This window comes from Talpa europaea (assembly GCF_964194135.1).
Source record: "Talpa europaea genome assembly, chromosome: 6".
In the NCBI taxonomy this organism is placed as follows: Eukaryota; Metazoa; Chordata; class Mammalia; order Eulipotyphla; family Talpidae; genus Talpa; species Talpa europaea.
In genome coordinates, this window is record NC_140072.1 from 40,866,100 (window position 1) to 40,891,592 (window position 25,493).

Genomic DNA, 25,493 nt, shown 5'->3' on the forward strand with positions numbered 1-25,493 from the left:
GCATCTGGACATGCCTGGCCCCTGTAGATCCTGGGAAATGGGTGTAGGTCACTGCTGCCCCTACCTGGTCTAGCCTGGGAAGACACTGGTGGTCACTGAGCACCACCTCTCTCGGGGCCTTTATTGTCTCTCACTGAATCTGAAGGCTCTCTGGCCCTGGGGAGACTGAGGCAGGGAGGGCCTGCCTGTCTGTGGACTGATCCCTGGGGCCACGGGCTCGGAGGCACTGCCCAGTGGAAGGGGTTCTGCGGGTGGTCCTGGAGCCGGGAGCCTCATCCCAGAGTCCATGAGAGGGTGGAGAAGATGCTTTGGTTTGATGTGTGTGACATGGGTGTGCAGGAAACCTGTGTGAGTATGAGGTGTGATGTCCAGAGGTGGCACTATGAGCAGGGACAGTTTCAGCAATTTCAGGAGCCTTCATCTTCAAGGGAAGCAGAATCCGATTTGGCACCCTAGCCCTGCCCTGTCCTCTCCAGGCACTTCCTCTCTGGTCTCTACCCCAGCCATGTGCTGCCATCCCAGCTGCAGCCCCCAGTGCCTCTCTGCCTGTGGTTGGGCAGCCTCTCTTCTCTGCCCGTTTCCACATGTGTGTTGAGTAAGTGCCTGTAGGGTGAATGAAGATTGCTCAGGCTTTTTGTGCCTTTAGCTTTTGTGACTATCACCTGTGGCCTTGAATGCTGGAGGCGCTTGGGACCGTGGGCTCAGGGCATGCGTGCCTGATGGTGGACGCCTGGAGTATGGCGTGGGCATGCGTAAGTGGGCACACCTGAGCCTGCGGGTCAGGGCTATAAGGGCGACGACACTCAGAGATGGGTGCGGTGGAGAATGGCTACAAGAGAATGAGCGACGGCTGTGAGAAGCAGCAACCACGAGAGAAGGCCAGAGGCAGCCCAGAGGAAAAAGTGTATAGAGATTTGCAGGGGGCCCACCTCGCTGTCTCCCTGCTGCCTTGTTTCCCCTGAGTACTATTAAAAAACCTGATGCCAAGAGCTCCAAGTTTCTGTCTCTCTCTCTCTCTCTCTCTCCTCTCTCTCTTTTAAAGATTTTATTTATTTATACAAGCACTTGGGTACAGGCCAGAGGCACGGGAGGGTGAGAGAATTCACCAGAGACAGAGCAGGGCGCAGAACAGGCAGAAGGACTGAAGCACACTGCTGAGGGAAGCAGCAGACGAGGCAGGAGAGGTCTTCCCCACCATGTGGGAATCTCCTTGACCGGCCGGGAATTGAACTGGCGCTGCAGAGGCTGCGAACAGCTTCACAGTGCTGTGCTCAACCCACTGTGCCACCGGGGAAGGCCCTCTCTCTTTTTTTTTAAGACCTGGGGTGCAGGTCAGAGGCACAAGGGATGAGAGGATTCACCAGAGACAGAGTGGGGAACAGCACAGGCAAACTGACTGAAATACACTGTGAGGGGAGCAGTGGGCGAACCAGGAGAGGTCTGCTGTGCTATGTGGGTAGCTCCTTGGCTGACTGGGGATCGAACTCGTGCTGCAGAGGCTGTGGACTGCTTCATAGTGCTGTGCTCAATCCCCTGTGCCACCAGGGAGACCCCTCCTAGTTTCTCTTTTAAGCTGCCTGAACTGACGGTGAGCCTACCGGGCCTGGGATGGTTGGAGAACAATGCCCCTCTTCCAGATGGCAAAACTGAGGCCTGAGGTGGGATGAGCACACGCAGAACCTGGCAAACTTGATGTCCCCTGTCTCCTGTCTTGGGGAGCTGGTGCCCAGGTAGGTTCGGAAGGAGGGAGAAAGACATGGCCCCATCCTTCCGTGAGGAGCCTCCGTGCTTTCTGCCCACAAGTCTTGTCAGCTCTGCCCCCACCTGATTCTGGACCCCCTCCTTCATATTTACTGCCATCCAGGTCAGTCACTGACCCCCCAACCAGCACAGCAGCGCCTGCCGGTGGCCACTCCCGCTCCTGCAGAGTCAGTGCTTCTGCAGTCAGATGCTTCCTTCCTTTATAAAGTCTTCTAGGGCTTCCCATTGTCCTTTCAATCAGATCAGACCCTCAGGGCCCAGCAAGAGCCGGCCTTGCTGCTCTGGGCTCCTCTCTTCACAAACCTGCCCCTCCACCTCCTGTAAGCTGCTTCTCCCTCGGCAGGAAGGTAGCAGAGGAGGGACGAAGAGGTTGCTGACAAGGAGTTGTCACCAGTGGGAATGGCCAGGCAGGAGGTTGAGGGAGTCTCAGAAATGTTGCCACGCTGTGGTCACAGAGTGCGCGACTCAGGGACAGGAGCACACCGTGACTCCTCTGCGGTCAGAGCTGGGTGCAGCGTGAGGGCTGGTGAGGAGCCTTCAGGTCTGAGGAGTCAGAGACTGCTCCCTTCTACCCCACCACCCCTGACGCCTTGGCCACAATCAAAGCCCAGGTGCAGCCACTCCCTTGCAGACCTTTGCTTGTGCAGAGTCTGCTCACCTCCTGAGGGGAGCAGGGCACGAGGCAGGAGAGGCCTGCCTTGCTCAAAGCCCTCTTGTCTCCGAGATAGGCTCTGGCCACACAGGCCACCACCTTGGCATCTGGTTTGCCGCCCTCCCCTGTTCAGTACAAACCCCATGAGGATGCACGATGCACTAGTGTCGCCTCACCTGGGCCTACGCCTGGGCCTCTGGCCGACTGGGTGGAAATGGTACCGGTTTTTACAACCCTGATGGCCACGGGTGTATTGGGTGGGTGTGTCCAAGGGAAGATTCTAGGGAGGGGGCCACAAGCCCAGGTTGCACGCCCAGGCACAGCCCAACTCGGGGCCGGTTGGGACACTGACCAGAGGAGCTGGCTCTCAGCAGGGGGACTGACTCTCCCAGGTTCTCTTCCTTAGGGTCACAGCAGCCCCCCTCCTCTATGCCTCCCTGAATGGGAGACAATGGCCTCCCTGAAGGGTCCCCTGAATGGGGGACTAGACCCCATGGAAGCCCACCGAGCCAAAGCCGGAAGGGGCTGTAGGGCGCGTCTGCACGGCGACCCTGGCATCTCCTACCTCCAGCACACTCTTTACCATCTCTAGATCCCATCTGGCCCATTCAACTTGGTTTTACAAACCTAAAATTTATTTTGAAAGGAAACAATATCATTACGCCAGGCGGATAAGTGGTATCACTTGCCATGGATCCAACATAGTCATAAAAATAAGTATTATTGAAGCCATGAGGTCAGCTCCCTAAGGGTAGTGTTTGTGATTTATTGCTGTATTCCCAGCACCCAGAACAGAACCAGGCACATGACAAAAATATATTTTTGAATAGAGGAGTTGAGTAAGTGCGTAAATGTGGAAAGGACGAGTGACCTGGATACAGACACTTGGGGAAGGCACCCCCAAGTCTCTTTGTGAAAAATGTGGAAAGCAAGTATTCAGGAGGTGTTAAAGCTATACCAGCCCCAAATGGAGACTTTCTTCTCGACACATTCATCGAGTTCAGGAGAGCGTCCCCAGCAGGGCTGCCTATACACATGGGGACAGGCACCAGCCCGCCCCCCAGCCACATGCAGGCGTCTTGCTGAGGGCTGGATGCCCAAAGCGATTCTCTCCCCACCCCCTCCCGGTCTTCCCTGCCGTGCAGGACAGGGCCATCTGCACAGAGCATGGCGTCACCGTCACCGTTGTCGCCTGGCAGGAGCCTGTGGGGGTGGCCGCCGAGGCTGGCTCTTCACAGAGGCCTGGCACAGGAAACCTGACGTCACCCTGACTCACTGCTCAGGCGGAGCTGGGGGTGGCCGACACTTGTCACTCTCACCTTCATACCTGCCCTAGCCTAAGGATCCTTCTGTAGCTACCCCATTCATTTCTTCCCCTCTCCCTGGGGCGTCTGTTCAGGGTGTGGGTTTGGAAGGAGGAGGAAGGAAAACACGATGCTTGATGTTCGGCAGCATCGGTACAGAGCTTGGAAGTTCGAGAATGTGGAAGGGAAACTGCTTTGCATGGGGGCTGGGTGGGCAGAAAAAGGGAATCCCAAAGGCCAGAAGCGAGTCAGAATGGATGATTACAAAGGAGAATGACACAGAAGCATCATTTGTTCCAGTTGGGTATTTTAATTAAAAAAAAAAACCAAAACAAAAAACAAGCCCCACTCTTGCTTGATAGTCAGCTCTATAAGAGTTGAGTATGAAAAAAAAAAAAAAAAGAGTTGAGTATGGCAATATCCCCTCCTCCCCTGCTGTCCTGTTACTCTCTAGTGATAGGAGCAGGGGCCTCCCTCCAGTGTCTGCAGCCCGTGGGGCACCCTGTGTAATCAAGGCCTGTCTCATAGTGCCCCCATCATCGAGTCTGCAGGGGGACGGGGACTGTGCTCTTTGCAGAAGTAACAGAAAGGAAGACGATATCTGGGCTGTGACTCACCAAGGGTCAGGGCTCTTGGTCAGAGCAGAAGTGGGGTGGGATGTGGGTTGTGATCTATTCTCTCTCTCTTCCTGCCCCACTCTCTGCCATTCACTCAGTTATAAGGGTGGGGGTTTCCCCTGTCTGGGATTAGAAGGAGGCAAAGGGCAAAGGGGCGCCCCTCCTTTAGGGCTAAGTTAGACCTCTGTGATCTGTCCCCAGGCTGAAAAGGGGACAGCCCCAAAGTGGCCTTGAGCCGGTGACATACCTGCAGCCACCTTTCAGCAGAAATCACTGGTTCTGGCCAGCGCGCTGGGAGGGACCCCAGACCTTGCCACTAGAGCAAACTGTGGGCAATGCAATGCACTCCCTCGAGGAGCTTCCCAGCACAGTGTCCGCTTTCTCCCCAAGGACAGAAAGAGGCCCAGCCAGTGGAGTTGGGGTCTAGAGCCCCTATTCCCTATCTGCTTTTCACTCCTGAGTCAGGATCCCAGCTGACTGGGTCCTCTCTCCTCCTCCCCCAGGAGCTTGAGGGCCATGGCTCCTAGCATGACAGGTGACGCCAGTCCCACGGGTCAACAAGACTGGACCTGACTATCCTTTTCTGTGCTCTGTAATTTGTCCCTGGAATCAGCCATTAAGTCATTTGCTAGGCTGATGCCAAGGATAAGGGCCCATATCAGCCTCTGGGATCTGTGGCCCAGACTGCCTGGCTCTGTTGTGGGCTTTGCCACATCAGCCTCCAGACTGGTCTGGTAGGAGGGACAGCAATCAGATGTGCAGGCAGTGGTGGAGATAGTCTTGGAAGCAGTGGGGGTGAGCAGCTAGTCTACTATGAACTCCCATTTTACAGGTGGGGACACTGAGGCATGAGAGGGTGATGTAGCCCCAGGAATTGTTGGAGACCTTGGGGCTTCTATCTTTCCCTTTTCCTCATAGCACATTTAGCTACAAGTTCATCTCAAGATCGTGGAACCATATGTAGATTATGCTCCAACAGGCTCAGATACATCAAAACACTGTGAGGAGTCCAGCGTTTTTAAGTTAACTGAAAGGCTGAGGGTTCACACGGGTCCTCACTCTAGCCCTCCAAGACAGTCTTGTCCTAGGTGTCCGCCGGGGAGCTGGAAAGTTCTCACAGGGACACTGCGTGTGTTTCAGACGAGTGGGGGCCTAGGAGGTGAGAGTCTGAAATCCCAAGCAGCTAGGAGTGGAGGTGGGGACAGTTCCGGCTCTAGAACACTGTCCCCACCCACCTGAATTGGTTGCTTCAGAGCTCAACTACTAATATATCTGGCCCCCACCCCTGGGGCCCAGAGCCCTCCTGCACACCTGGGGTTCACCACATCCGGGCTAGCGGCCCTGTGGGGGCGCAGAAGGGATGTGGATTACCAAACTCCCCATTCTTACTGCTCAGGTGCCAGTCCTGGCTCCCCACAGCCCACCAGCCCTGCAGCAGGCTGAGAGCAGCTGAGGGGATGTGGTGGGGGGCAGTGGGGGTGGCCACTCTTGGTAGTTCTTCTGGTGGTGAGGCTCCTAAAATTCCCAGTAGGCCCCTGGGAGAACCCAGCAGCCAGAGTCAGCAGAGTTCCCCTTCAGAGCTGAGCTGTGACTTGGGGAAGTGCTTCACCCTGAGCCCCTGGGGTTTTCCTGGACTCACTGGGCAGAAATCTTGTCGCATTCATAACTGGAAACTGGTCATAGTCCCCTGTCTATCTCTGGATAGGCCCAGGGGTCCTCAGCATACCAATGCCCAGGGTCTGGGGCCCAGAGGGTGAATTTCTCCCTTAGCTTGGCCTGGCCCAGCCACAATCCTCATAGAATGGGGGAGGAGAGGGATAAAGTCCCTCTGTCCACCACGTCTAAGTAGAAGAGAAAAAAGCACCATCTTAGCTGGCTCCCCATCCTCCAGTGTAGAAACCATCCATGGTAGCAGACACATTTCCATTTTTGTTGTAGCGAATTCCTAGGGGGCAAATCCTGGGAGGGAAATGGCAAAGGGAGAAGCAGGGCCCTGGCACCACAGAGCTAAAAAATCTCTAAGGATGGGGACGTGCATCCCAGGGGGCGAGTTCTCAGGGACTGAGCAGCGTGGAGGGGGACAGAGGGTGTGGATGCTCTTCCAGGATGGGACACAAAAAGTTGTGTGTGTGGGGGGGCGTGTGGGCCCCACTGGCTCTGGCAAATCCCTCCTCTCAAGAATTGATCTCCGGTTTCCTCCCTGGCCTCTTCCCGGGTGCGCACCTCCTCCCCACCACCCCCTTCCTGCACCTAGTCCCCGGGCTAGCCCAGCCTGCACCCCACGTGAGGCGGCGGTTGGGGGAGGGGGGAGCCGCGGGGGCGGTGCTGGCGCCTTCCTGCTGTGCCCTTGTATGGTGACCCCGGAGGCCGGCCCCCCCCGTACTTAAGGCCGTGCGCCGCGCCGGGAGCAGACGGCTCGGCTCGGGCGGCGAGGGGAGAGAGGAGGAGCGGACGCCAGAGGGGAAAGGAAAGCTGCTGCAGGTCGGCCGCCATGGGACTGGAGGCGGCGAGCGAGCTGGACTGCGCGGCGCTGGGCGCGCTGCTGCGGGAGCCGCGGGAGGCGGAGCGCACGCTGCTGCTGGACTGCCGGCCCTTCCTGGCCTTCTGCCGGCGCCATGTGCGCGCCGCCCGGCCGGTGCCCTGGAACGCGCTGCTCCGGCGCCGCGCCCGCGGCCCGCCCGCCGCCGCCCTCGCCTGCCTGCTGCCCGACCGCGCGCTGCGGGCGCGCCTGGCTCGCGGGGAGTTGGCGCGGGCGGTCGTGCTGGACGAGGACAGCGCCGCGGTGGCCGAGCTCCCGCCCGACGGCCCCGCTCTGGTGCTGCTGGCGGCGCTGCTGCACGAGACGTGCGCCGGGCCCACGGCCGTGTGCTTCCTCCGAGGTGAGCCCCGGCCCGGCCCGAGACGGCTGCCCGCTGCTCCTGTAACAGGGTGGTCCCCTGTCCTATAACACTCCCTCCCCGACCCCGGCCCGGCCCGGCCCTCCCACTCACCGGTGCCCTTGTCCCACCTGCAGGAGGCTTCCAAACCTTCCAGGCCTGCTGTCCGGATCTGTGCTCTGAGTCCCCCACCCCGGTGATGTCCCCGGCTGGGCTTGAAAACAGCTGCTCCGCTGACGCCAGGGCTCCCTTCTATGACCAGGTGAGTGGAGGTCAGGGATCCTTGGCACTGTTCCCCACTCTCCCCTCGCACCCCCTAGGCAGGAGAGGCGCTCTGAGGAAAGAGCTTGCCATTTGTAGATGCCAGGATTCTGTCCATGTCCAGAGGGGCGAGGGTATGAAAACAGGAGCACATCTCTCTGGGTGTGCCTGGCTGAATTGGTCAGATGAGCCTTTGGGGGTCTGTGTATGTATCTCCAGCGTAGTTTGGGCTTTCGGTGTGTGTCTGTGACTATCTCTGCTTGTCCTCTTGGGTCCTCCTGGCATTTCTGAGCCGGATCCCAGGTCAAGGTTGGCTGAAAGCTCCTCTTGCAGGGGAGCAGCCGGCCATGTCTCTATCCCCGCTGGTGTTTAAGTTCTCTTGCACTGAGAAGACCTCATGGGCCCCTTTCTCCTCTCCCTCCAGGGTGGCCCTGTGGAGATCTTGCCCTACCTGTTCCTGGGCAGCTGCAGCCACTCCTCGGACCTGCAGGGGCTGCAGGCATGTGGCATCACTGCAGTCCTCAACGTCTCTGCCAGCTGCCCTAACCACTTTGAGGGCCTTTTGCGCTATAAGAGCATCCCGGTGGAGGACAACCAGATGGTGGAGATTAGTGCCTGGTTCCAGGAGGCCATAGGCTTCATTGGTAAGAGAGAGCCTCAGCCCTGGGGTGGGGAAAGGCCCCAGAAGGGGGCCCTGGGCATGTCTCTCCTCCCCTGCCTGCTTTCCCATCTGACTGTTCCCCGCTTCCCTTGCAGACTCAGTGAAGAACAGCGGAGGCCGGGTGCTGGTCCACTGCCAGGCAGGCATCTCACGCTCCGCCACCATCTGCCTGGCATACCTGATCCAGAGCCACCGGGTGCGGCTGGATGAGGCTTTCGACTTTGTTAAGCAACGTCGGGGAGTCATCTCCCCCAACTTTAGTTTCATGGGGCAGTTACTGCAATTTGAGACTCAGGTGCTGTGTCACTAAGGCAGGGCCGCACCAGGCTGACCCCCAAAGGCTGAGAGAGGCTGCTTATTCCTGGGGACAGCTGGGCTCCCCTGGGGTCCAGTCTCCCTCATCTCAGGGGGAACTGTACTTCCTCAGAGTTTGAAAAACTCCTAGTGCTCTGGGGGGGCACTAGAAATGCAGGAGTGCTAGATTTCCTTACCTGGTGCTCTTCTGCTAGGGGTTTGAGGGCTGGCCCTCATTCCAGGGTGAGAATGAAGGGCATGTCTGCTTCTCTCCTTCCCCACCCCCTGGCAGAAATGAACTTGACTCTACACTCATGGTCCCACCACCATGTTGAAGCCCTTGGCAGCCTGAGAGCGCCAAGGAACAAGCTGTGACAACCAGGAGCCCTGTCTGGGGTGGTCCACCCTGGGGCCTGGGGCCTGAGCCTGTGCCTGGGGGAGCTGGGGCTCAGGGAAGTGACTTGAACGTCAAGCTGTGGACCGTTTGCTTGCGTGTGTATGTACGTGAGCATCTCATGCTGTGTTGGCGCTGGAAAGTTATTTGTGTTCAACTGACATTTAACACTCCCTCCCCTACTTCCTCCCAGCCCTGTGGGCAGGGGTGGAAACTTAGCACTTTATATTTATACAGAACATTGATGTGTCAATAAAATATTGTTTCATTTTAACAAACAACCTCTCAAGCTTCTGGTCTCAAGTTAATGCCTGGGAAAAGGCTCAAAAGTTGTTTCTTAATCAGACTTCACCTTTCCTGCCAACAGGCTCTTGGAAAAGAATGGAGGCAGGTGTGGGTGGCCCACCCACCCACCCTCGCACCCTGTGCGACACGAATCTGTATCTGGGCTCCCTGGCGTTAGCTCAGGGTCTCTCAGCCGCACCTCATGCTGTGGTACACCTTTCTTACATGCTCAGTCCCCAGGCTCAGCCATACTCCTGGTGTTCACCATCAGGCACGCGTGCCCTGTGCCCAAGTCTCCAAACACCTCCTGCATTCAAGGCGGCAGGTGATATAGCCAGAGGCCAGTGGGAATAAAAGCCTGAGCAATCTTCATTTACCCAATCTTCAATCCACCCCCTCAGGATTTTTCGCCGTACAATCTACAGATAAGTTTCCTTTGGCGAATGTGGAGTGCTGCAGCCATGAACCACAAAAGTAAACAATGCAACTGAACAGCAGGCTACAGCTAAGCCCAGATGGGGCACCAACCTAGGGACAACAAAAGACAAGATGGTTATTGGTGCCAGCAGATAATCCATCAATTCTGCTACCAAACGCACTGCTCATTCATGGGGGGATCCACTATTAATTCACAGAATCTGCTGTCACACACCAGGAGCCAGCAGGCTTCCTGGCCTTCTACTGTGGTCTCAGCCACAAATCATGCACTGTATCCCCCCAGGATGCAGTCACTCAGATTGGCAACACATTCTATAGTCCTTTGGGGGGTAATCACTCAATCCCCAGGGGTACTCACTGCTGACATGACAATACTCGGCTTTCATAGCCACCACGGTGCCAAGCAGACCCCTGCACTAAGGCCGACCCTTTGCACATGCGCACGGGTTGGGGACCTGCGGACGGCAAACTCCACATGTGGCCTCCCTGGTTCTATCTCCAGCTATGGGCTCCACCACAAGCCGTGTTCCCCACCTGTGCCGAGGTCAGGTTCCACAGCACCTCATCCTTATTCAGAAGTGAAGAGGGCATCACCAACAGATGTTTTTAAGAGGCTCCCCTGCCTGCTTTAAATCCTTTGGCTGCTTAGTAACTGCTCAGGACTTCCCAACCTTGGCTCCACATTTTGCCTTATCTAAATTGGCTTTTTGATGTATCTCCTGCCTGGCTGCAAAGAACTAGGCCAGGGCTTCCTCCCTCAGCTGGCCTTGGGCTGCCCTTATACCTGCCACTTCTCCACTCTGGCTGTTGCCTCTCCTGGCTGTGGCTCTGGCAGTGCTGGGCAGCACACAGGCTGCTTTAGGCCACCAAGGCCCACCGGATAGTCCTTGATTATCATCTCCTGGGGTATACAAGTGACCTCTTCCATCCCCAGGGACCCATAGTTATATCAAGCTGCCAGCGTTCCTCAGTCTTCTGGCGGGATTGTGAGTCCAAGCCCATCAGTTTCTTCTTTACGTCAGCACTGGATAAGCTCCAAATGACAAATTGTGGTCTTCTCTCTTCCCCGATGAGTCTGCTGCCTCAAGAGTAGTGGGCTAGTCCTTGCAGGCCGTCCCCTCCACACAAGGTCTTGTCTTGCAGCTCCGGGACCTTGTTCACCTCCTGTGCTCCTGCAGCGTCTTTAGCTCTTCTCACAGCTCCTGGACTTTGATCACCTTCTGTGCTGCCATGGAGTCTCCAGTGTTGTCCGTGACTCCACTGCAGAGCTGTGAGGGAACACTCACCCCCCAGCCCTGCCTCCAAGCAGGACACTCACCATGTCAGTGGGCCCCTTATGGGGAGGTGCCCACACAGAGAGGAGGCCGGCAACCAAGCACTACACGCTTGCAGCCTGCCACCCCTCTCCTCAGCCCCTCCCGAGGTCTTCAGAGAGCTCCATAACTGTCTGCGTCGAATCATCCTACTGACTCCTGCCTCATTGTAGAGGCAGGAAGGCACAGAGCAAGCTCTCTATGGATCCAGGAAGACAGGTAAAGGAGAGTCCTGGAGCCCTCAGTGGCTTTTTCAGGCTTTTAATCATCTTTCTACACCACTTGTAGTGGAGCAACCAGGTGCAGGGCAGGCAGGGCGGCCGGGAGGCTGGCAGACCTCCCAGCTCCCAGAGAATCTTTACTCTCTAGTGGTCTCTCCACCAACCTCTGTCGTACATAGTCCTCTGAAACCGCCTCTTATATGTTCAGGCTCCAGTCTCAGGTGTACCCACTTACGCATGCCCACCCCATACTCTAGGTGTCCACCATCAGGCATGTGTGCCCCCTACCATATTCCCAAGCACCTCCTGCAATCAAGGCTGCAGGTAATAGCCACAGAGGCCAGTGGCGCAAAAGCCTGAGCAATCTTCATTTACCCTACAACCATCTACGCTATTTTTAAGCATCTGGTTCAATAATGTCAAGTGCACTTGTGTCAAATGCAATGACGCTCTAGAACTTCTCCATCCAGCAAAACTGAAACTCTGGACTCATTAAACAGCTCCCCACGCCCCCTTACCCAGCCCCTGGCACCCACCCCTATTCTACTTTCTGTCTCTATCAATTTGACTACTCTAGGTACCTCATATACATGGAATCATACAGTAACACAGTATTGTCTTTTAAGACTGGCTTATTTCATTTGGCAGAATATCATCAGGCAAATGCTTTTATTTCCTTTTAAAAATGATTTTATTTTATTTTTGCATAGAAGAGCTGGGGTGTAGGCCAGAGATGTGTGTGCGTGTGTCGGGGGTAGTGGTGAGAGGATTCACCAGAGACAGAGTGGGGAGCAGAACAGTCCAGATCTACTGAAATACACTGCTGAGGGGAGCAGCAGGCGAGACAGGAGAGGTCTGCTGTGCCATGTGGGTAGCTTCCTGGCCGGGGATTGAACTCAGGCCCTTGCAGTGATAGGTGATAGTGCTGAGACTTAACTCCTAGGCCACCAGGGAGGCCCCAAATGCTTTTCTTAATTAACTGTTCTACCCATGCTCCTTTCCACTCTACCTAATATTTATTATTATTATTATTAATATTATTATTATTTTTCTGAGCACTCATCTGCAGGGCCAGCTGGGCACATTCTTGCTTATGTTCATACTCCCTGGGCAGCAGGAAGGGTGACCTTGTCACCTTCTCCCTGGATTTCGACTCTCTGGAAGTGTGCTGGGTTCCAGGCCTGACAGGGAGCTGAGAGGCTCTCGTGGCCCTGGCTAGTGACCTTGGCTCTGTCGTTTCCTTCACAGTGCATCAGTGGTGGTGTTGGTGTCCCTAATTCCTCCACCTTTGGGAGTTAAATCCAGGGGACGCTTGGTAGTCAACCTCTGAGGATAGGGCCTCTAGAGAGGTCAAGGGGTACAGAGGATGAGGAACATGGGTAAACAGCTTTAATTTCCAAATCTGAAGGGGCTGATTTTGCAGGATTTTTGTGGGGTGACTGGGGTAGTGTCCATGAGAAGGTGTAGGTATCCCAGAGTTTCCCTTTGCCATGTGGCAGGCTTCTTTGGGCTGCTGATTACATGGGGCCTTTGGTTTGTGAACTTTCACTGATATGTCTATTTTTGGTATGTAAACTAAAATAAAATATTTATCATAAAGAAACAAAAGCTTATAAAAAAAATGTAGTGACCTTGTCCCTCTGCCATAGGTAGACTGGGGACTTTTCAGCATTTAAGCACATGTCGCTGGCAGGAAAGGGGTCTCTCCAGGTTGGAGGATGTGGCCCATCCCAGCAGGCCGCCTCAGCTCCTTTCTGCAATGTTTCTCTGCCCCCTGGTGGTGGAGGGGGCCTCAGAAGAGGCACAGGCCCAAGTGGTATCCCTGCACGGTGTTTTGTGCCTGCCCCCTTCGCATCCTCTTGCTCCCTTTGGCTAGGCTAAGAAGGCTCCAAAAAGGACCCAGAGACTCAGGTCCAGACTTAGTGGGGGGCAGGGAGCACAGGTAGGTAGGGCTGCTGGGTGGTGATCCCAGGTGCAATTGGTTGACCCAGGGCTGCAGGTGCTGTTGGAGACAGGGGACTGCAGGTGGTGACTGGTGAAGCTGTTATTTAAGGGAAGGGGGTGGTGCTAAATCTGCAATTAGGTTGCCTAGTAGTGCTTGCTTGCTGGCAGGCCCCACAGGGCCTCACCAAAGACAGCATGGTCATGGGAGGCCTCTGGTCTTGGGTGCTGGGTCTGCTCTCTTTTCCAGGTAAGGGAGCTGCCTTGCCCTCCTCCAGCCTTTAGAGTGCTAGGGAGAGGCTGGAGCCTGCAGGGATCTGAATTGACCAGAACCACTCAGAGAAAGAGCATTCTTCAGGGATGTTTCTAGAAGTTAGTTTCTGGAGGTCCAAGGGAAGGCCTCCTGAATACCCTAGGAGCAGGGTCCTGCCGGGCAGGATATGGGACAGGTCGTACTCCAGATGTCCATTTTCTGGGTGGGGGCAGGAGACTGTAACTACTCTAGCTTAGTCCTGCCAGGTTTCTCCAGGCTGAGCCCATTTTCCAGAAGTCTGGACTAAGAAAGGGGGCCATGGGGTGGGCCTGAGGCTAGCTTGCACCCTGCCATCATCACCGGACCCCGAGGTCTGGTCCTACCATCCCTCTTTCTGCTTTCCTGCTCCCTCTCTTGCCTCATAGACACCCAGGTGCTCAGAGCACTAGGCTGCCTCCTGGAGCCCAGCATTTGTCCTACCAAGGGAGCTGCTTCTAGTGTTGTCTAGGCTTTGACACCAGCTGGGGCTTCAGGGGGAAGGCAGGTGGCTCTCAGGACTCCATGTTGGAGACCTTTGTGAAGAGCCTGGGTCTTGTGGTCTGACACTGCCCTCCCCTTCTTCCCATCATCTCAACTCACCAATGGGAGCACTTTGGGCATCGTGTGTGCCCCTGTCTGGGCAGGTGATCCTAGGAGTGCCCTTAGCCTCCTGCTGCCCAGGAGCCTGTGGGACCAGTTTCCTAGAAGACCTCACTCCTGAGGGGACCCAGACATCCTGGGACAAGGACATCCCCCTGCAATTAATCAAGGTGAGGGCACTATGTCTTCTCTTGGGGTGTAGGGGTATGAAATTGTAGTGGTTTTCATCAAAACCTCACTGAACACTCAGAGGCATAAAGAGCTGGGAGATGCACTGCTTAGCAGGCTCTAGATGAGTAGTTCTGTGGGCAACTTCTTCAATGTCTTTTCCCGTATCTTCTCCTAAACTCATTTATAAGAAGTGTGTGTGTGGGGGGTGGGGTGAGGGGGCAGGGAATAGGATTTAAAAATTGAACTGATAAAGTACAGGTCTCTGCAGCTCCCTAAGTTATTAGTGGATGTTGGAAAACACTTCAGCCGCCTCATGCAGGACGTCCCAGAGGTGTGAGGGGGCTGGGGTACAACAGCAAAGAAGCATGAAGTTCCAGACCTCGTTGTCTGCAGATCTCAGTTGAAGAATGAAAACGTATAGATACCCTGGGACGAAGCTGGTAGAAATGAACATTAGTTCAGGAGTTGGAGCCATCACATGCTAAAGTGTTGGGGGAATAGCGGGTACCTTGCCTGAGTGGGGATGGGAATTTGCTGGGGGTATGGGCACAAAGTGGCTACACTTGTGGCAAATTCCCCTCTTTCTGAGCCAAGACTTGGGACTAGCAAGCTTGAACAGCGGTATGCTACCTTTGGTCACTGTGAATGGCCTGGAGGAAGCCAAAACCAACCAGCTTATCCAGCATTGATAGTCCTATGTTGGGGAGATGGCACTCAGCTAGGGCTGCTAGTAACCCCCAACTGTCTGCAGCCCACCTTAGAGGTGGCTAATGCCCTGCCCAGGTGCCTTCACTAGGGAGTGCATGCTTTCCTGGCTGTGGGGAATGTTGGCTGCTAAGGCTTGACAGCTGAAGGTCCTTGGCTAAAGGAGCTGCAGCGCAGGGGTGCCTGGGACATCTCCCCTGCCTGGGGTGGCCCACAGTGATTCATGTGGGATATGGGGCTTCTAGCCTTGAGGGGGACAAGTCCAAGGTGCCATCTGGGGTCCAGAGCTCTGTGGAGTCAAGCTGAGGCAGCACTTGGGCTGATCCCCAGTTCTTCTCTAGTGTTCTCCTGCTTTCCTCAAGAAGTCACTGGCAGGTGGCTCCTGGTTTGGACCCTGCTTCTAGGGAACCCAACTTAAGGTACCTTCAGGTGCCAGAGGTTCTAAGATTCCCCAGGGGGCTGATATCTTAGTAAAAGGCTGTGGAGAAGGGCTGCAGCTGTGAGAGAAACAGACAGAGATGGGAAGGGGAGTGAGGTGAGAGGTGCCAGGCGGGGAAAGGAGGCTTCACAGGAGCCATTAGCAGCCTCCTCCTATGGTGCTGTGTGCTGGAATGTGCCACCTGCCACTGCAAGGGTCCTGAATGTAACCCAGGTGGGTCAGAGTTATGGGTCCAGGGCATATTCTGGGGGGTGACTTGGGCTGGAGTGGAGGATAAAGGAGACGGCTAGAGAAAAGGCCACTTCTTGACAGCAGAGGGCTTTGAAGCATTGGAACAGGATTGTGTGGGTTGTGGGAGCCATAGACTGTGTTTGAGCAGGAAGTTGGGATCAGTCCAAGAAACATCACACATGTTGTAGACTGGACTTAGAGCGGGGGTGTGATTCACCTGAGGCCACACAGCCTGAGTCTGGGAGAGAATTCGAGCTCTGAGAAGACCTTGGGTGGGTTGACCTGTGTAGGGTAAAGAAAATATCAGGCTTTTCTGCCCTCCCGCCATCAGGATAGATGATGGATCCTTGTCCTGAATGCATGCCTGATGGCGGGCACCTGGAATAGGGTGTGGGCATAGGTAGATGGGATTCAGCTGAGCTAAGACTGTGCTTTTAAGGGTGGCGTCACGGGGACGCCAGAAGCAGCAGCAGCAGCAGCAGCAGAAGCCGAAGCCGAAAGAGAAGAAGCCCGAAGCAGAAGAAGCCCGAAGCAGAAGCAGAGAACGCCAGAGAACCCAGATAGAGTGCAGACTTGCCTCCCAGCCCCCCAGCCAGCACCCCTGCCTGCCATATGCCTGGTGAACCCCAATAAAAGACCTGCAAAAAACCCACTGAGGACTCTGACTCCTCCTTTACCCGGTCTGCATGGGATCAGAAAACCTGCACTGTGCCCAGTTCCTGCCCTTACAACCTGCCAGTCAGGCCTCGGCTGGGCACATCCTAAGAGTCTGTGTTTTGAGGGGTATACACATCCTCCTTCCTTTCCAGGACTCATCCCAGAGGAAACCCCAGAGAACAGCTTCCTCTTTGAGGGTGACATCCTCGGACCAGTGAGCGGGCTGTGCACACATGTGGCTATAAGTAACCTTTGAACCCCAGCATTACAGGGGTGGGACATGTAAGGGATCTCTCTGCTTGCTCACAGTTTGATAAGACCTCTTCTTCAAAGGTCAGAGAATGGGCCTCCCTGGTGGCACAGTGGGTTGAGCGCAGTGCTGTGAAGCTGTCCGCAGCCTCTGCAGCGCAGTTTCCATTCCCGGCCAGCCATGGAGATACCCATATGGCGCAGCAGACCTCTCCTGTCTCACCCACTGCTCCCCTCAGCAGTGCTTTCGGTCCTTCTGCCTGTTCTGCTCCCCACTCTGTCTCTGGTGAGTTCTCTCACCCTCCTGTGCCTGTGACCTGTACCCCAGCTCTTGTATAAATAAATAAATCTTAAATTAAAAAATTTTTAAAAGTCAGAGAATGTTCTATTGGGATTAAGTTAGCCTGAATACTAAGGGAGGGTAACATCTGGACTGGTACAGCAGTAACCCTGGGAAGGCTTCCTGAAGGGGTAGGGTTTCAGGAGCTGCCCTCTCTCCTCAGAGTCCCTTCCAGCTGTTTTCCACTCCCAACAAAAAATGGCCCAAGAGTGGTGGTGTTGTAGAGGTCCCCTTCCTGCTGTCCAGCAAGTACAGTGAGTGAGCATGTGCTCCCCAGCCTTGGGAGCCTTGGGGCTTCCTCCCTGCCCCAACCCTATTACTAATTGGGCCTGGGCTCCTTTCTGGGTTTTCCCTCCATACCCCCTGTAATCCTACCAAGCCCCCTCCACCACCACCACCCTGAGAGGATTCCACCAAGACCCCTTCTCTTCCTGAAGGCCTTTTCAACTGGGAGAGCTGAAGTCCTGGAAAAACTGATGGGGAAGATATATTAAAGGACTAGCTGATCTATTTTGAGACCAAGCTGTCTCGAGGGTAGTGACCTGTCCAGGGCCTATCTAGAGCCCAGCTTCTTCCCCCAGCACCATCACACTACACTTTCTTGACATTTTATTTTAGGAGAGTGACTTGAAGTTCCCTATTGCCCAGGCAGACTTACAAGGGGTCATGAAGACTCTGGGGGCTTGTTTGGGGGCGGGTTCAACCAGGGTGTTTCCTCCCAGATGAGCCCAACCACAAGGTGATCCAAGAGGCCTTTGCTGAGTTTGAACGCCTCACGTGCATCAGGTTTGTCCCCTACCAGGGCCAGAGAGACTTCATTTCCATTGGCCCCATGTCAGGGTAAGTGCGTGTGTGTGTGTGTGTGTGTGTGTGTGTGTGTGTGTGTGTGTGTGCTGCATGTCTGCATGCACGCAGAAGCCTGCATGCTTTCTCTGGCGTTCAGCCTGGAATGAACCAAGCCATTGTCTGAAATCTATTTCTGGGCTTGTCCTCCTGGGTCCAGGATCCCTGTGTCCACCCCGAATGGCTTGCCTCACGGACCTATCGATATTTGGGGCAGAAAGTAGAGGAGGTGTGGGAGAGGAAGGGGATGAAGTGCTCAGTGCTCCTTTATGAAGCCCTCATCCCTGGGAGACTTCTGGTGAGTGAGTGAAGGTTTTGTGGGACAGACCTGGCCTCGGGTCCAGGATCCACAGTGCAGGGCCGCATGATTCCAGGCGAGTTGCTTAACTTCGGAGCCTCTTCAGCTTCTCTTTTGAGAAGGGCAATACCTATTTCTAGCTTGTTAGGTGCTTTTTAAAGCATGTGAAAACTTGAACTCAGGGTTCCCCAAGTGGGTATAGCCACTTAGTCAGCTGCTTCTGCTACCCACATTAATATAAGTTCCCACCTTCCTGCAGCCCAGACTGGTATTCAAGTTCTAGTACCCCCATTTCACAGAAGGCCAGGCAGCGACAGGGGTGTGGGGAACAGCAAGCCGGGGGCTAGCTGCTTGTTGGTGCTTACCACGCCAGAACTTGGGAAAAGAAGGGGCTGACTCGGGCTCTGTGGGTTGGTGCCCACCAGCTCTCTCATGGCCTTGCAGGTGTTTCGCCAGTGTGGGACGCAATGGAGGGATGCAGGTGGTATCCCTGGCACCCCCCTGTCTCCGGAAGGGCAAGGGCATCGTCCTGCATGAGCTCAGGCCTGTGCTGGGCTTCTGGCATGAGCATGCCCATGCTGACCGGGACCGCTATATCCGTATCAATTGGAATGAGATCCTTCTAGGTAAGTCCTATCATGCACAGGTCCGGCTGGGTCTGGGGGTCTTGGGGTGGGACACGAGAGAGGGCAAAGGTGTAGGCCAGTACCAGAGGGGTCACCAGGCTATTTAGAACAGGCTGTCTAGGGCCTCCCCTGGTGGTGCAGGCAGTTGAGCGCCACGCTATGAACCTGTCCGCAGCTTCTGCAGCACCGGTTCGATCCCGGCTGGCCAGCAAGAGTTCCACATGGCACGGCAGACCTCTCCTGTCTTCCCCGCTGCTCCCCTCAGCAGTGTACTTTGGTCCATCTGCCTGTTCTGTTCCCCGCTCTGGCTCTGGTGAATTCTCTCACCCTCCCGTGCTTCTGACTGTACCCAGTGCTTCTATAAATAAATAAATAAATCTTAAAAAAAAAAAAAAAGAAGAGGCTGTCCCGTCTTCTCTGCTGCCTGCCTGTCTCATGGGGAAGGGGTATCCCATTGCTCTCTGAGACCTAGAGATATTCACATGCTGCTATTTTGGGCTCTAAGCCTTCATGGTCCATCCCCAGCTGAGCTAGGGTGTCACCATTTGCTTTGTGTCTCACCTCTCACTGACACTGTTGGTTCCTGAGGACAGGGTTGATTGTGTCTTGTGACTCTTGTTGGTTGTGTACTTAACTAGCAGGTGTATTTAAGCTCAGGTGCTAGACACTACTGTGGGCTTGGGGCAGGCCCCCTGCTGGAGAGCTGAAGGGGCAGAGGGTGGTCCTGTAGCTCAGTGTGTGTGAAATAGGCACTGAAAATTGTGGGACAGAGAAAGCACAGGGAGAACATATCATAAAAGGCAACAGGGGAAGGCCCAGGATGATCTGGGGTGTGGTCACTGCCCTGGATGCCAGTAAGCAGCAGCTGAGCATGGGTCATACGATGGATATCTGGCTCTGGGGGGGGCATAGTTTAAACCAGGAGAGGGGAGGTATAAAGACAGTTGCTTCATGAGGGAGGGCAGCAGAGGATGTAGATGTTTGGGGGTGTGGGAGGAGAAGGGGAACATGCAAGGGCTTCCTGCACACAGGGCGTCTGGTGAGGGTACCACCATCACTGGGGGGAGGGTGCCCAAGACTGAAAATTGTGGAGTTCCCGGAGAAAGGGTGCTTTGGGGAACATGGGTAGTATCTTATGATGGGATGCGGCATGGGGACTGAGATCAGGGGTTAGTGTAGTGAGGAACAATGAACAGTGACTGTGCTCTGAAAGTAGAGGCTAAAGCCCTTCCTGGTGTGCATGAAATGCTTGTGAAAACCTACATAGAAACTTCAAATTAAAAAAAGTAGAGTTAATGTAAATGTTCTAGTCATGATGGAAAGTAAACATTAGAAACTAATACATGAAAACCTTCCATTTGGAAATTAAACAAATATTTTTTAGCTCCTGGATTAAAGTAATTGCAAGAATTCTAAAAATCAAATGTTTTAGAACCAATGGTTCATAACTAAAGCAATGCTCAAGGAAAATGTGTATACTTAAATGCTTATGTCAATGAAAGTAGAACTTTTTTTTAAAAAAGGACATTACTGATAGTAAAAGCAGAAATTAATGAGTCACAAAATAGCACTAGTAAATTCAAGAGCTGTTAACAAACAAACAAAAAAAAAAACGGTTAATGCCAACTACCCTAATGGAAAAAAAAAATTGCTTAAGAATAGAGAAAGAGGGCTTCCCCGTTGGCGCAGCGGTTGAGCGCTGGGTTTTGAAGCTGCCCACAGCCTCTGCGGTGCCGGTTCTATTCCCAGCTGCTCCCCGGCCACCGGAGGAGGGTCCCACATGGCGCGCAGACCTCTCCTGCCGCCCGCTGCTCCCCTCAGCAGTGTACTTCGGTCCTTCTGCCTGCTCTGTTCCCCGCTCTGGCTCTGGTGAATTTTCTCACCCTCCCGCGCTTCTGACTGTACCCAGCACATGCATAAACAAAACAAACAAACAAATAAATAAAACATGCCTCTATTTTAAAAAAAAAACATTAAAAAAAAAGAATAGAGAAAGATGGGAATATACTTACATTTAGTTAACACACATAGAACCAACTGCTAGACTATGAGCAACAGGAATTAACCCTGGGGAGGTGGGGACTAGGGAAGGGGGCTAGGGAGGAGACTAACAGTTTTTGATTTTTTTGGGGGGTACTAGAACTTATTGCCTATTCAAAATTAATAACTTACAGGTTTTTGAAGGGAATAAATAAGCACTCAGGGGTCGGAATCTCAGGCAGGTGATGAGATAAAGGTGCTGGGAATGTCCTTTGATCTCTGATGGTGACCATAGAGAGCCAGCATGGGGGTGCTGGCGAGAGGGGGCAGGGGGTTCAGCGGTGTATGACGGTCACTATGAAGGTTAGAAGAGAACCTGGAGTGGGGAACCTTGGCCTGCCCAGGCCGGGAGGACCCGAGTGACAGGGACAAGTGGGCTCTCCGGCCAAGGTGGGCTTGCTGCTGGGGAGGGGTGTTCACCACCACAGAGGGTGGGCGAGCAGGTCTCCAGATCTAGCTAGAGGAGCAGGCCCCCCACCTCACCAGTAGGGGGTGCCCGAGACACTCTCAGCAACATTTGACTTCCTGGAGGCTGTAAATTACACAAAGATCAGTCTCATACAAAGTGAGTGGGAGAGAATGGCCAACAGGCATATGAAAAAATGTTCAACATCACTTGTCATCAGGGAAATGCAAATCAAAACTACAATGAGATACCATCTCACACCAGTGAGAATGGCACATATTAAAAAAACTAGCAACAACAAATTTGGCGAGGATGTGGAGAAAAAGGAACTCTCCTGTACTGCTGGTGGGAGTGCAAACTGGTCCAACCACTATGGAGAGCTGTGTGGAGATTTCTGGACCTACTAAACATAGAGCTTCCATGTGATCCAGCAATTCCACTCCTAGGTATTTATCCAAAGGACACAGAAACATCAATTCCAAAGAGCACCTGCACCCCTATGTTTATAGCAGCACTGTTTACAATAGCTAAGCTATGGAAACAACCCAAATGCCCAAAAATAGATGACTGGATCGAGAAGATGTGGCACATATACACCATGGAATATTACTCAGCAATCAAAAAAGATAAACACATGCAGTTTGCAGCAACATGGATGGAGCTAGAAGGGATCATGCTCAGCAAAATAAGTCAGAAAGAAAAAGAAAAATACCGGATGGTCTCACTTATAGCAGGAATTTAGAAAACCTAAATAAGAGACCAGGAAAAAGACTAATCAATAGAAAGTAAAAATCAAAATCAATAAGCAACTATAAACCAGGGACACACTAGGGGCAGGGTGGGGGAGGGAGAGGTGGGGAAAGGAAGGACTAGAGTCAAAATAAGGGGGGGTGCAATTGTACGGGGAATATAACCAAAATGAAAATGCATACATTGTGCAAAGATGAAAAAACATGTAAGAATTATATAAAATAAAATATTTAAATAATAAAAAAAAAGGTGAGTGGGAGAGGCGCAGGGAACTATGAGGAGGCAATGGCTGGCCAGCCACAAGGTCCCTGTGCTTCCATGTCACCTGGCGCAGATCTAGATCCTTCCCAGGCCAGGGTGGGCAGAATAGGCAGTGAAGACACTGAGAGACGGGAGACAGGGAGCATGGACTAGTGCTGGGAGTCAGGTGGGGTACAGGGAGAAGCACGTATGACTGTAGCTTTAGATCCCCCTCCTCCCGGCTGAGGTAGGTATTAAATTCCCAGAAATCCCATGTCCTGACACCACCTCTACCCTGCCCCCCGCTTTTCTCCCTTGCCCTCTTCCCCCATCTGCAATTATCTTTTCAGGCTTTGAAATAACCTTTGTCAAATCTTGGACCAGCAACATGCTGGTGCCCTATGACTACTCATCAGTGATGACTACAGGAGGTGAGGACCCTCTTCCTTCTCTTCCTTCCCTCGGCACGGCCCTGCCAGCCCCTGCTGTCATCAGTGCTCAGGTCCCTGTCCGGTGGGTTTCAGATGTGCCTTCAGCCGCTGTGGGCTCCCCACTTTCGTGCCGCTTTGGGCCCCCGATGTCTACATTGGCCAGCGATGGAACCTGAGCAGCTTGGACATCACGCGGGTCCTCAGGCTTTATGACTGTAGTCCGAGTGGTCATGGCCCCCGTGGCAGAGGTGAGTGACGGGGCTGAGTGACTTGAGGAACCTGGAGAAGGCTCCTATGCGGAGGTGGTGTCAATGAAGGTGGAGAGGTGGGAGGTAAAGTTGCAGAGCTGAGCAGGTAGAGATCACAGGACATCACGGCCAAGAGGTTGGGGAGAAAGGGATGGACGTGAAGGGCTAACGGTGTGAAGGGCAGGAAAAGAAACCTGTTAGAGTCACTGGGCTGGGGTGGTGCCCAGGTGCAGTATGGTGTAGGGTGGTGAGGTGGACTCCCAGACAGGGGTTTTGTGGGCATGTATATGTTGGGGGGCAGGGAGATGGGGTAAGGCTGCTTGAGGATGTCTCCAAGCAAGGGGCTGCAGTGAGGGCTTTAGAGTCCAAGGTAGGCAAGGAGAACAGCTTAGAAGCAAGGCTCGGGAGCAAGAAGATATTAGGGTTTGCACGCTCAGCAGGGGTACAGAGTTATGATACTTGAATGAGCTGGGAGTAGAGGAGGCCACTGTCAGACCATGGGTTGTTGAGAACTGAGGTTTCTGCAGTGGGATTTCAAGTGCAGCCCAGTCCGGGAGCAGGGGTGGGCTGTGAGGTCACTGGGAATGAAGAGTCCCTGGGAGAAGCAAGTCAGCTCAGATTTGGGAGACGGGCTCTTGGAGAAGCTTCAGCGTGTGGGCGGGAGTGACAGGGAAAAGCATGGTGAGTAAGGCAGGGACTGGGGCAGGCCCCAGGTAATTGTTTGGGCCTAAAATGAACAAGAGTTTTTACAAAGTATAGTGGGTGGCACAAGGTAGGGAGTGGCAGTGAAGAGCAAGGAGGGACTGTCACTCCGAGTTAATGGGCCTGACAGTGCTCAGATGTGTCCTCCTCATGCCCTGGGTTGGGATGTGACTGCAAGCACAGGGGAGCTCAAGGTCGGGAGCCGGTGCTCCTGGTATTACCCTGGAGCATTCCTGGCTAGCACAATGCCCACTTTCCCCCCAATCCCATCTCTGGGTGCAGACTAGCCTGCATCTACTGTGCAGGCTGATTTGGTGAATCAGCTCTGCCGGGAGCCCATGCTCCTAGAATTCCCTTTAGGGGGATGCCCAGAGGTGAAACTTGTGGCTTCTGTCCCCAAATGGGGAAGGCATCCTCTGCTCAGGACAGCCAGGTCGTGCAGCCCTTGGCCCCTCTGGACAACATCCCTGTCTTCCAGCCCCAATCTGATTACCCCGTCTGAGGCCCAGGCCTCTCCTGTCTTCCCCATCTTTTGCCCTAAGGCTCTGGGGAACAGAGGGTCCCTATAGATCTGTCAGGGGAAAGGCAGACCTTTCGGGATGTCTGGCTCTGTCTGCTCAACTCCTGTCCCATCCATAGTCACACCTGGCAGATGCTTGGGAATGAAGTCACATTTTCCAAGGACAAAGGTCGGGGGGGGGCGGGGCACAGAGGAATTTCCAGCCCTGAAGACCCCTGGGTGCCCTCTTGCAAGAGAGGCCCAGCCCCTAGGTGGACTAAGGTGCTGCCCCCTTCAACCTCAGGTCAGGCCTTGGGAGATGCCCTGAGGCTGGTACCCTGGGAACAAGCAGGTTCCTGTCCTAATGCCTGGGGGGTGGGAATGTTACCCTGCAGCTGTCTCCTCAGGTCCTGCTCTCTGGGAGGCATTCAGAGCCTCCCTTCCTCCCCTTCAGTGCGCGAAGGCTCCAGATGCAGGGTTGCCAACAGTGGGGTGATGAGGAAGTGGTGGGCTCACTCTGAGGTGCTCCACAAGAATATGAGGTCCCTGAACATAGGACTCTGTCGAGCTCCTCTCTCCCCCATGTTGCTGCTTCCAGGAGACTTGCTTTCCCCTCCCCTCCATCATGGCCAGAGGAGGTTCTAAAGGTAGAAGGGGCTGCTTGTCCTGTTTCAGCCAAGTCCCTGCCTCTTCCCCAGCTCTTGGCTTTCATGTGAGGTCTGCTTAGGAGTGAAGTCTCCAGGGTACAGTGGGTGGGCCTGGGACAGGAGCCCCCCCCCCACCCCTTGCCAAATGGCCTGTCAAAAGCCCAAGGAAACCCTGCTTGGGATGGGCGGGAACAGGAGCTGACACCCTGTCTCAGTGGGGCTGGCCGCCTCAGATGATTTTTGGGAAAGCAGAAATAAAGCTGGGTACTTGTTCCAGGATTCTGGTTCCAGGTTGTGTTGACTTTAAGTATGAGTGCCTTTACCCTCTTCACTCGAGAGGTCTGGGGACCTCCACAAGAATGAGGTCCCTGAACATAGGACTCCTGTTGAGCTCCTGCTCCTCCATGTTGCTACTTCCAGGAGACTTGCCCACCCCTCCCCTCCCCTCTCCTCCCTTCAGTCTTGGCCAGAGGGTCTGGAAGGGGCTCAGATGCTTATACACGTTTTCCAGAGGAGGAAGCAGACTTAGGGACGCAAATAAACTTTTTGAGATAGCATGGATGGGGGCATCACTGCAGGCTGAGGCTTGGCCTTTTCCGACCCCTGGACTCTGAGGGGACACTGGGGCACACTCAGGGGCTCTGGACCCTCCACCGTCTATCTTGGGTTTCAGTCTTGAGTCACTTGAGTCAAGGATTTCTTAAGACTGACCAGGGACTGTCTCAGGAGTTAATAGCAGGCAAGAATCATGGGGTCAGTTAGTGGGGGGGTCTCCTGTCCCCCACTCAAGTCTCCTGTCCCCCACTCAAGTCTCCTGTCCATCTTTTTGCTCTTAGACTTGGGAGGAGGGGTGTCTAAGTCTAGGGGGAGTGAGCTGGGGCTCTGACCATGTACCTAGCAGATGACAGCTCCCCTGGGAGACTCCAGATCAGAGACTTCGGGCCAACTCTAAGACAGTAGTATAGTACCCTGCTTTTCAGAAGTGACCGTGACAGCCTCAAGACCTACAGGTCTCTGTGCAATCAGCCCAGGCCTCTGGCACCCGACTGGGTGTGGGGTTT

At 54.3% G+C, this 25,493-nt stretch overlaps 2 protein-coding genes across 2 annotated transcripts; both read left to right on the forward strand.

Moving 5' to 3' along the window:
* Nucleotides 1-6,825: 6,825 nt before the first annotated feature.
* DUSP2 (dual specificity phosphatase 2) lies at nucleotides 6,826-8,442 on the forward strand (the record flags this gene model as incomplete). Its single annotated transcript, XM_084235525.1, has 4 exons — nucleotides 6,826-7,213; nucleotides 7,348-7,472; nucleotides 7,896-8,115; nucleotides 8,228-8,442. 4 exons carry the CDS (start codon nucleotides 6,826-6,828, stop codon nucleotides 8,440-8,442), a joined length of 948 nt encoding a protein of 315 aa, XP_084091651.1.
* A 4,774-nt stretch (nucleotides 8,443-13,216) lies between these two features.
* ASTL (astacin like metalloendopeptidase) lies at nucleotides 13,217-22,592 on the forward strand (the record flags this gene model as incomplete). The annotated part of the gene is given in 10 exon segments (XM_084234805.1): nucleotides 13,217-13,266; nucleotide 13,268; nucleotides 13,955-14,062; nucleotides 14,065-14,080; nucleotides 16,266-16,327; nucleotides 16,866-16,956; nucleotides 17,425-17,542; nucleotides 18,288-18,469; nucleotides 22,256-22,336; nucleotides 22,408-22,592. Coding segments are annotated over 10 exon segments (894 nt in total).
* Nucleotides 22,593-25,493: the final 2,901 nt, after the last annotated feature.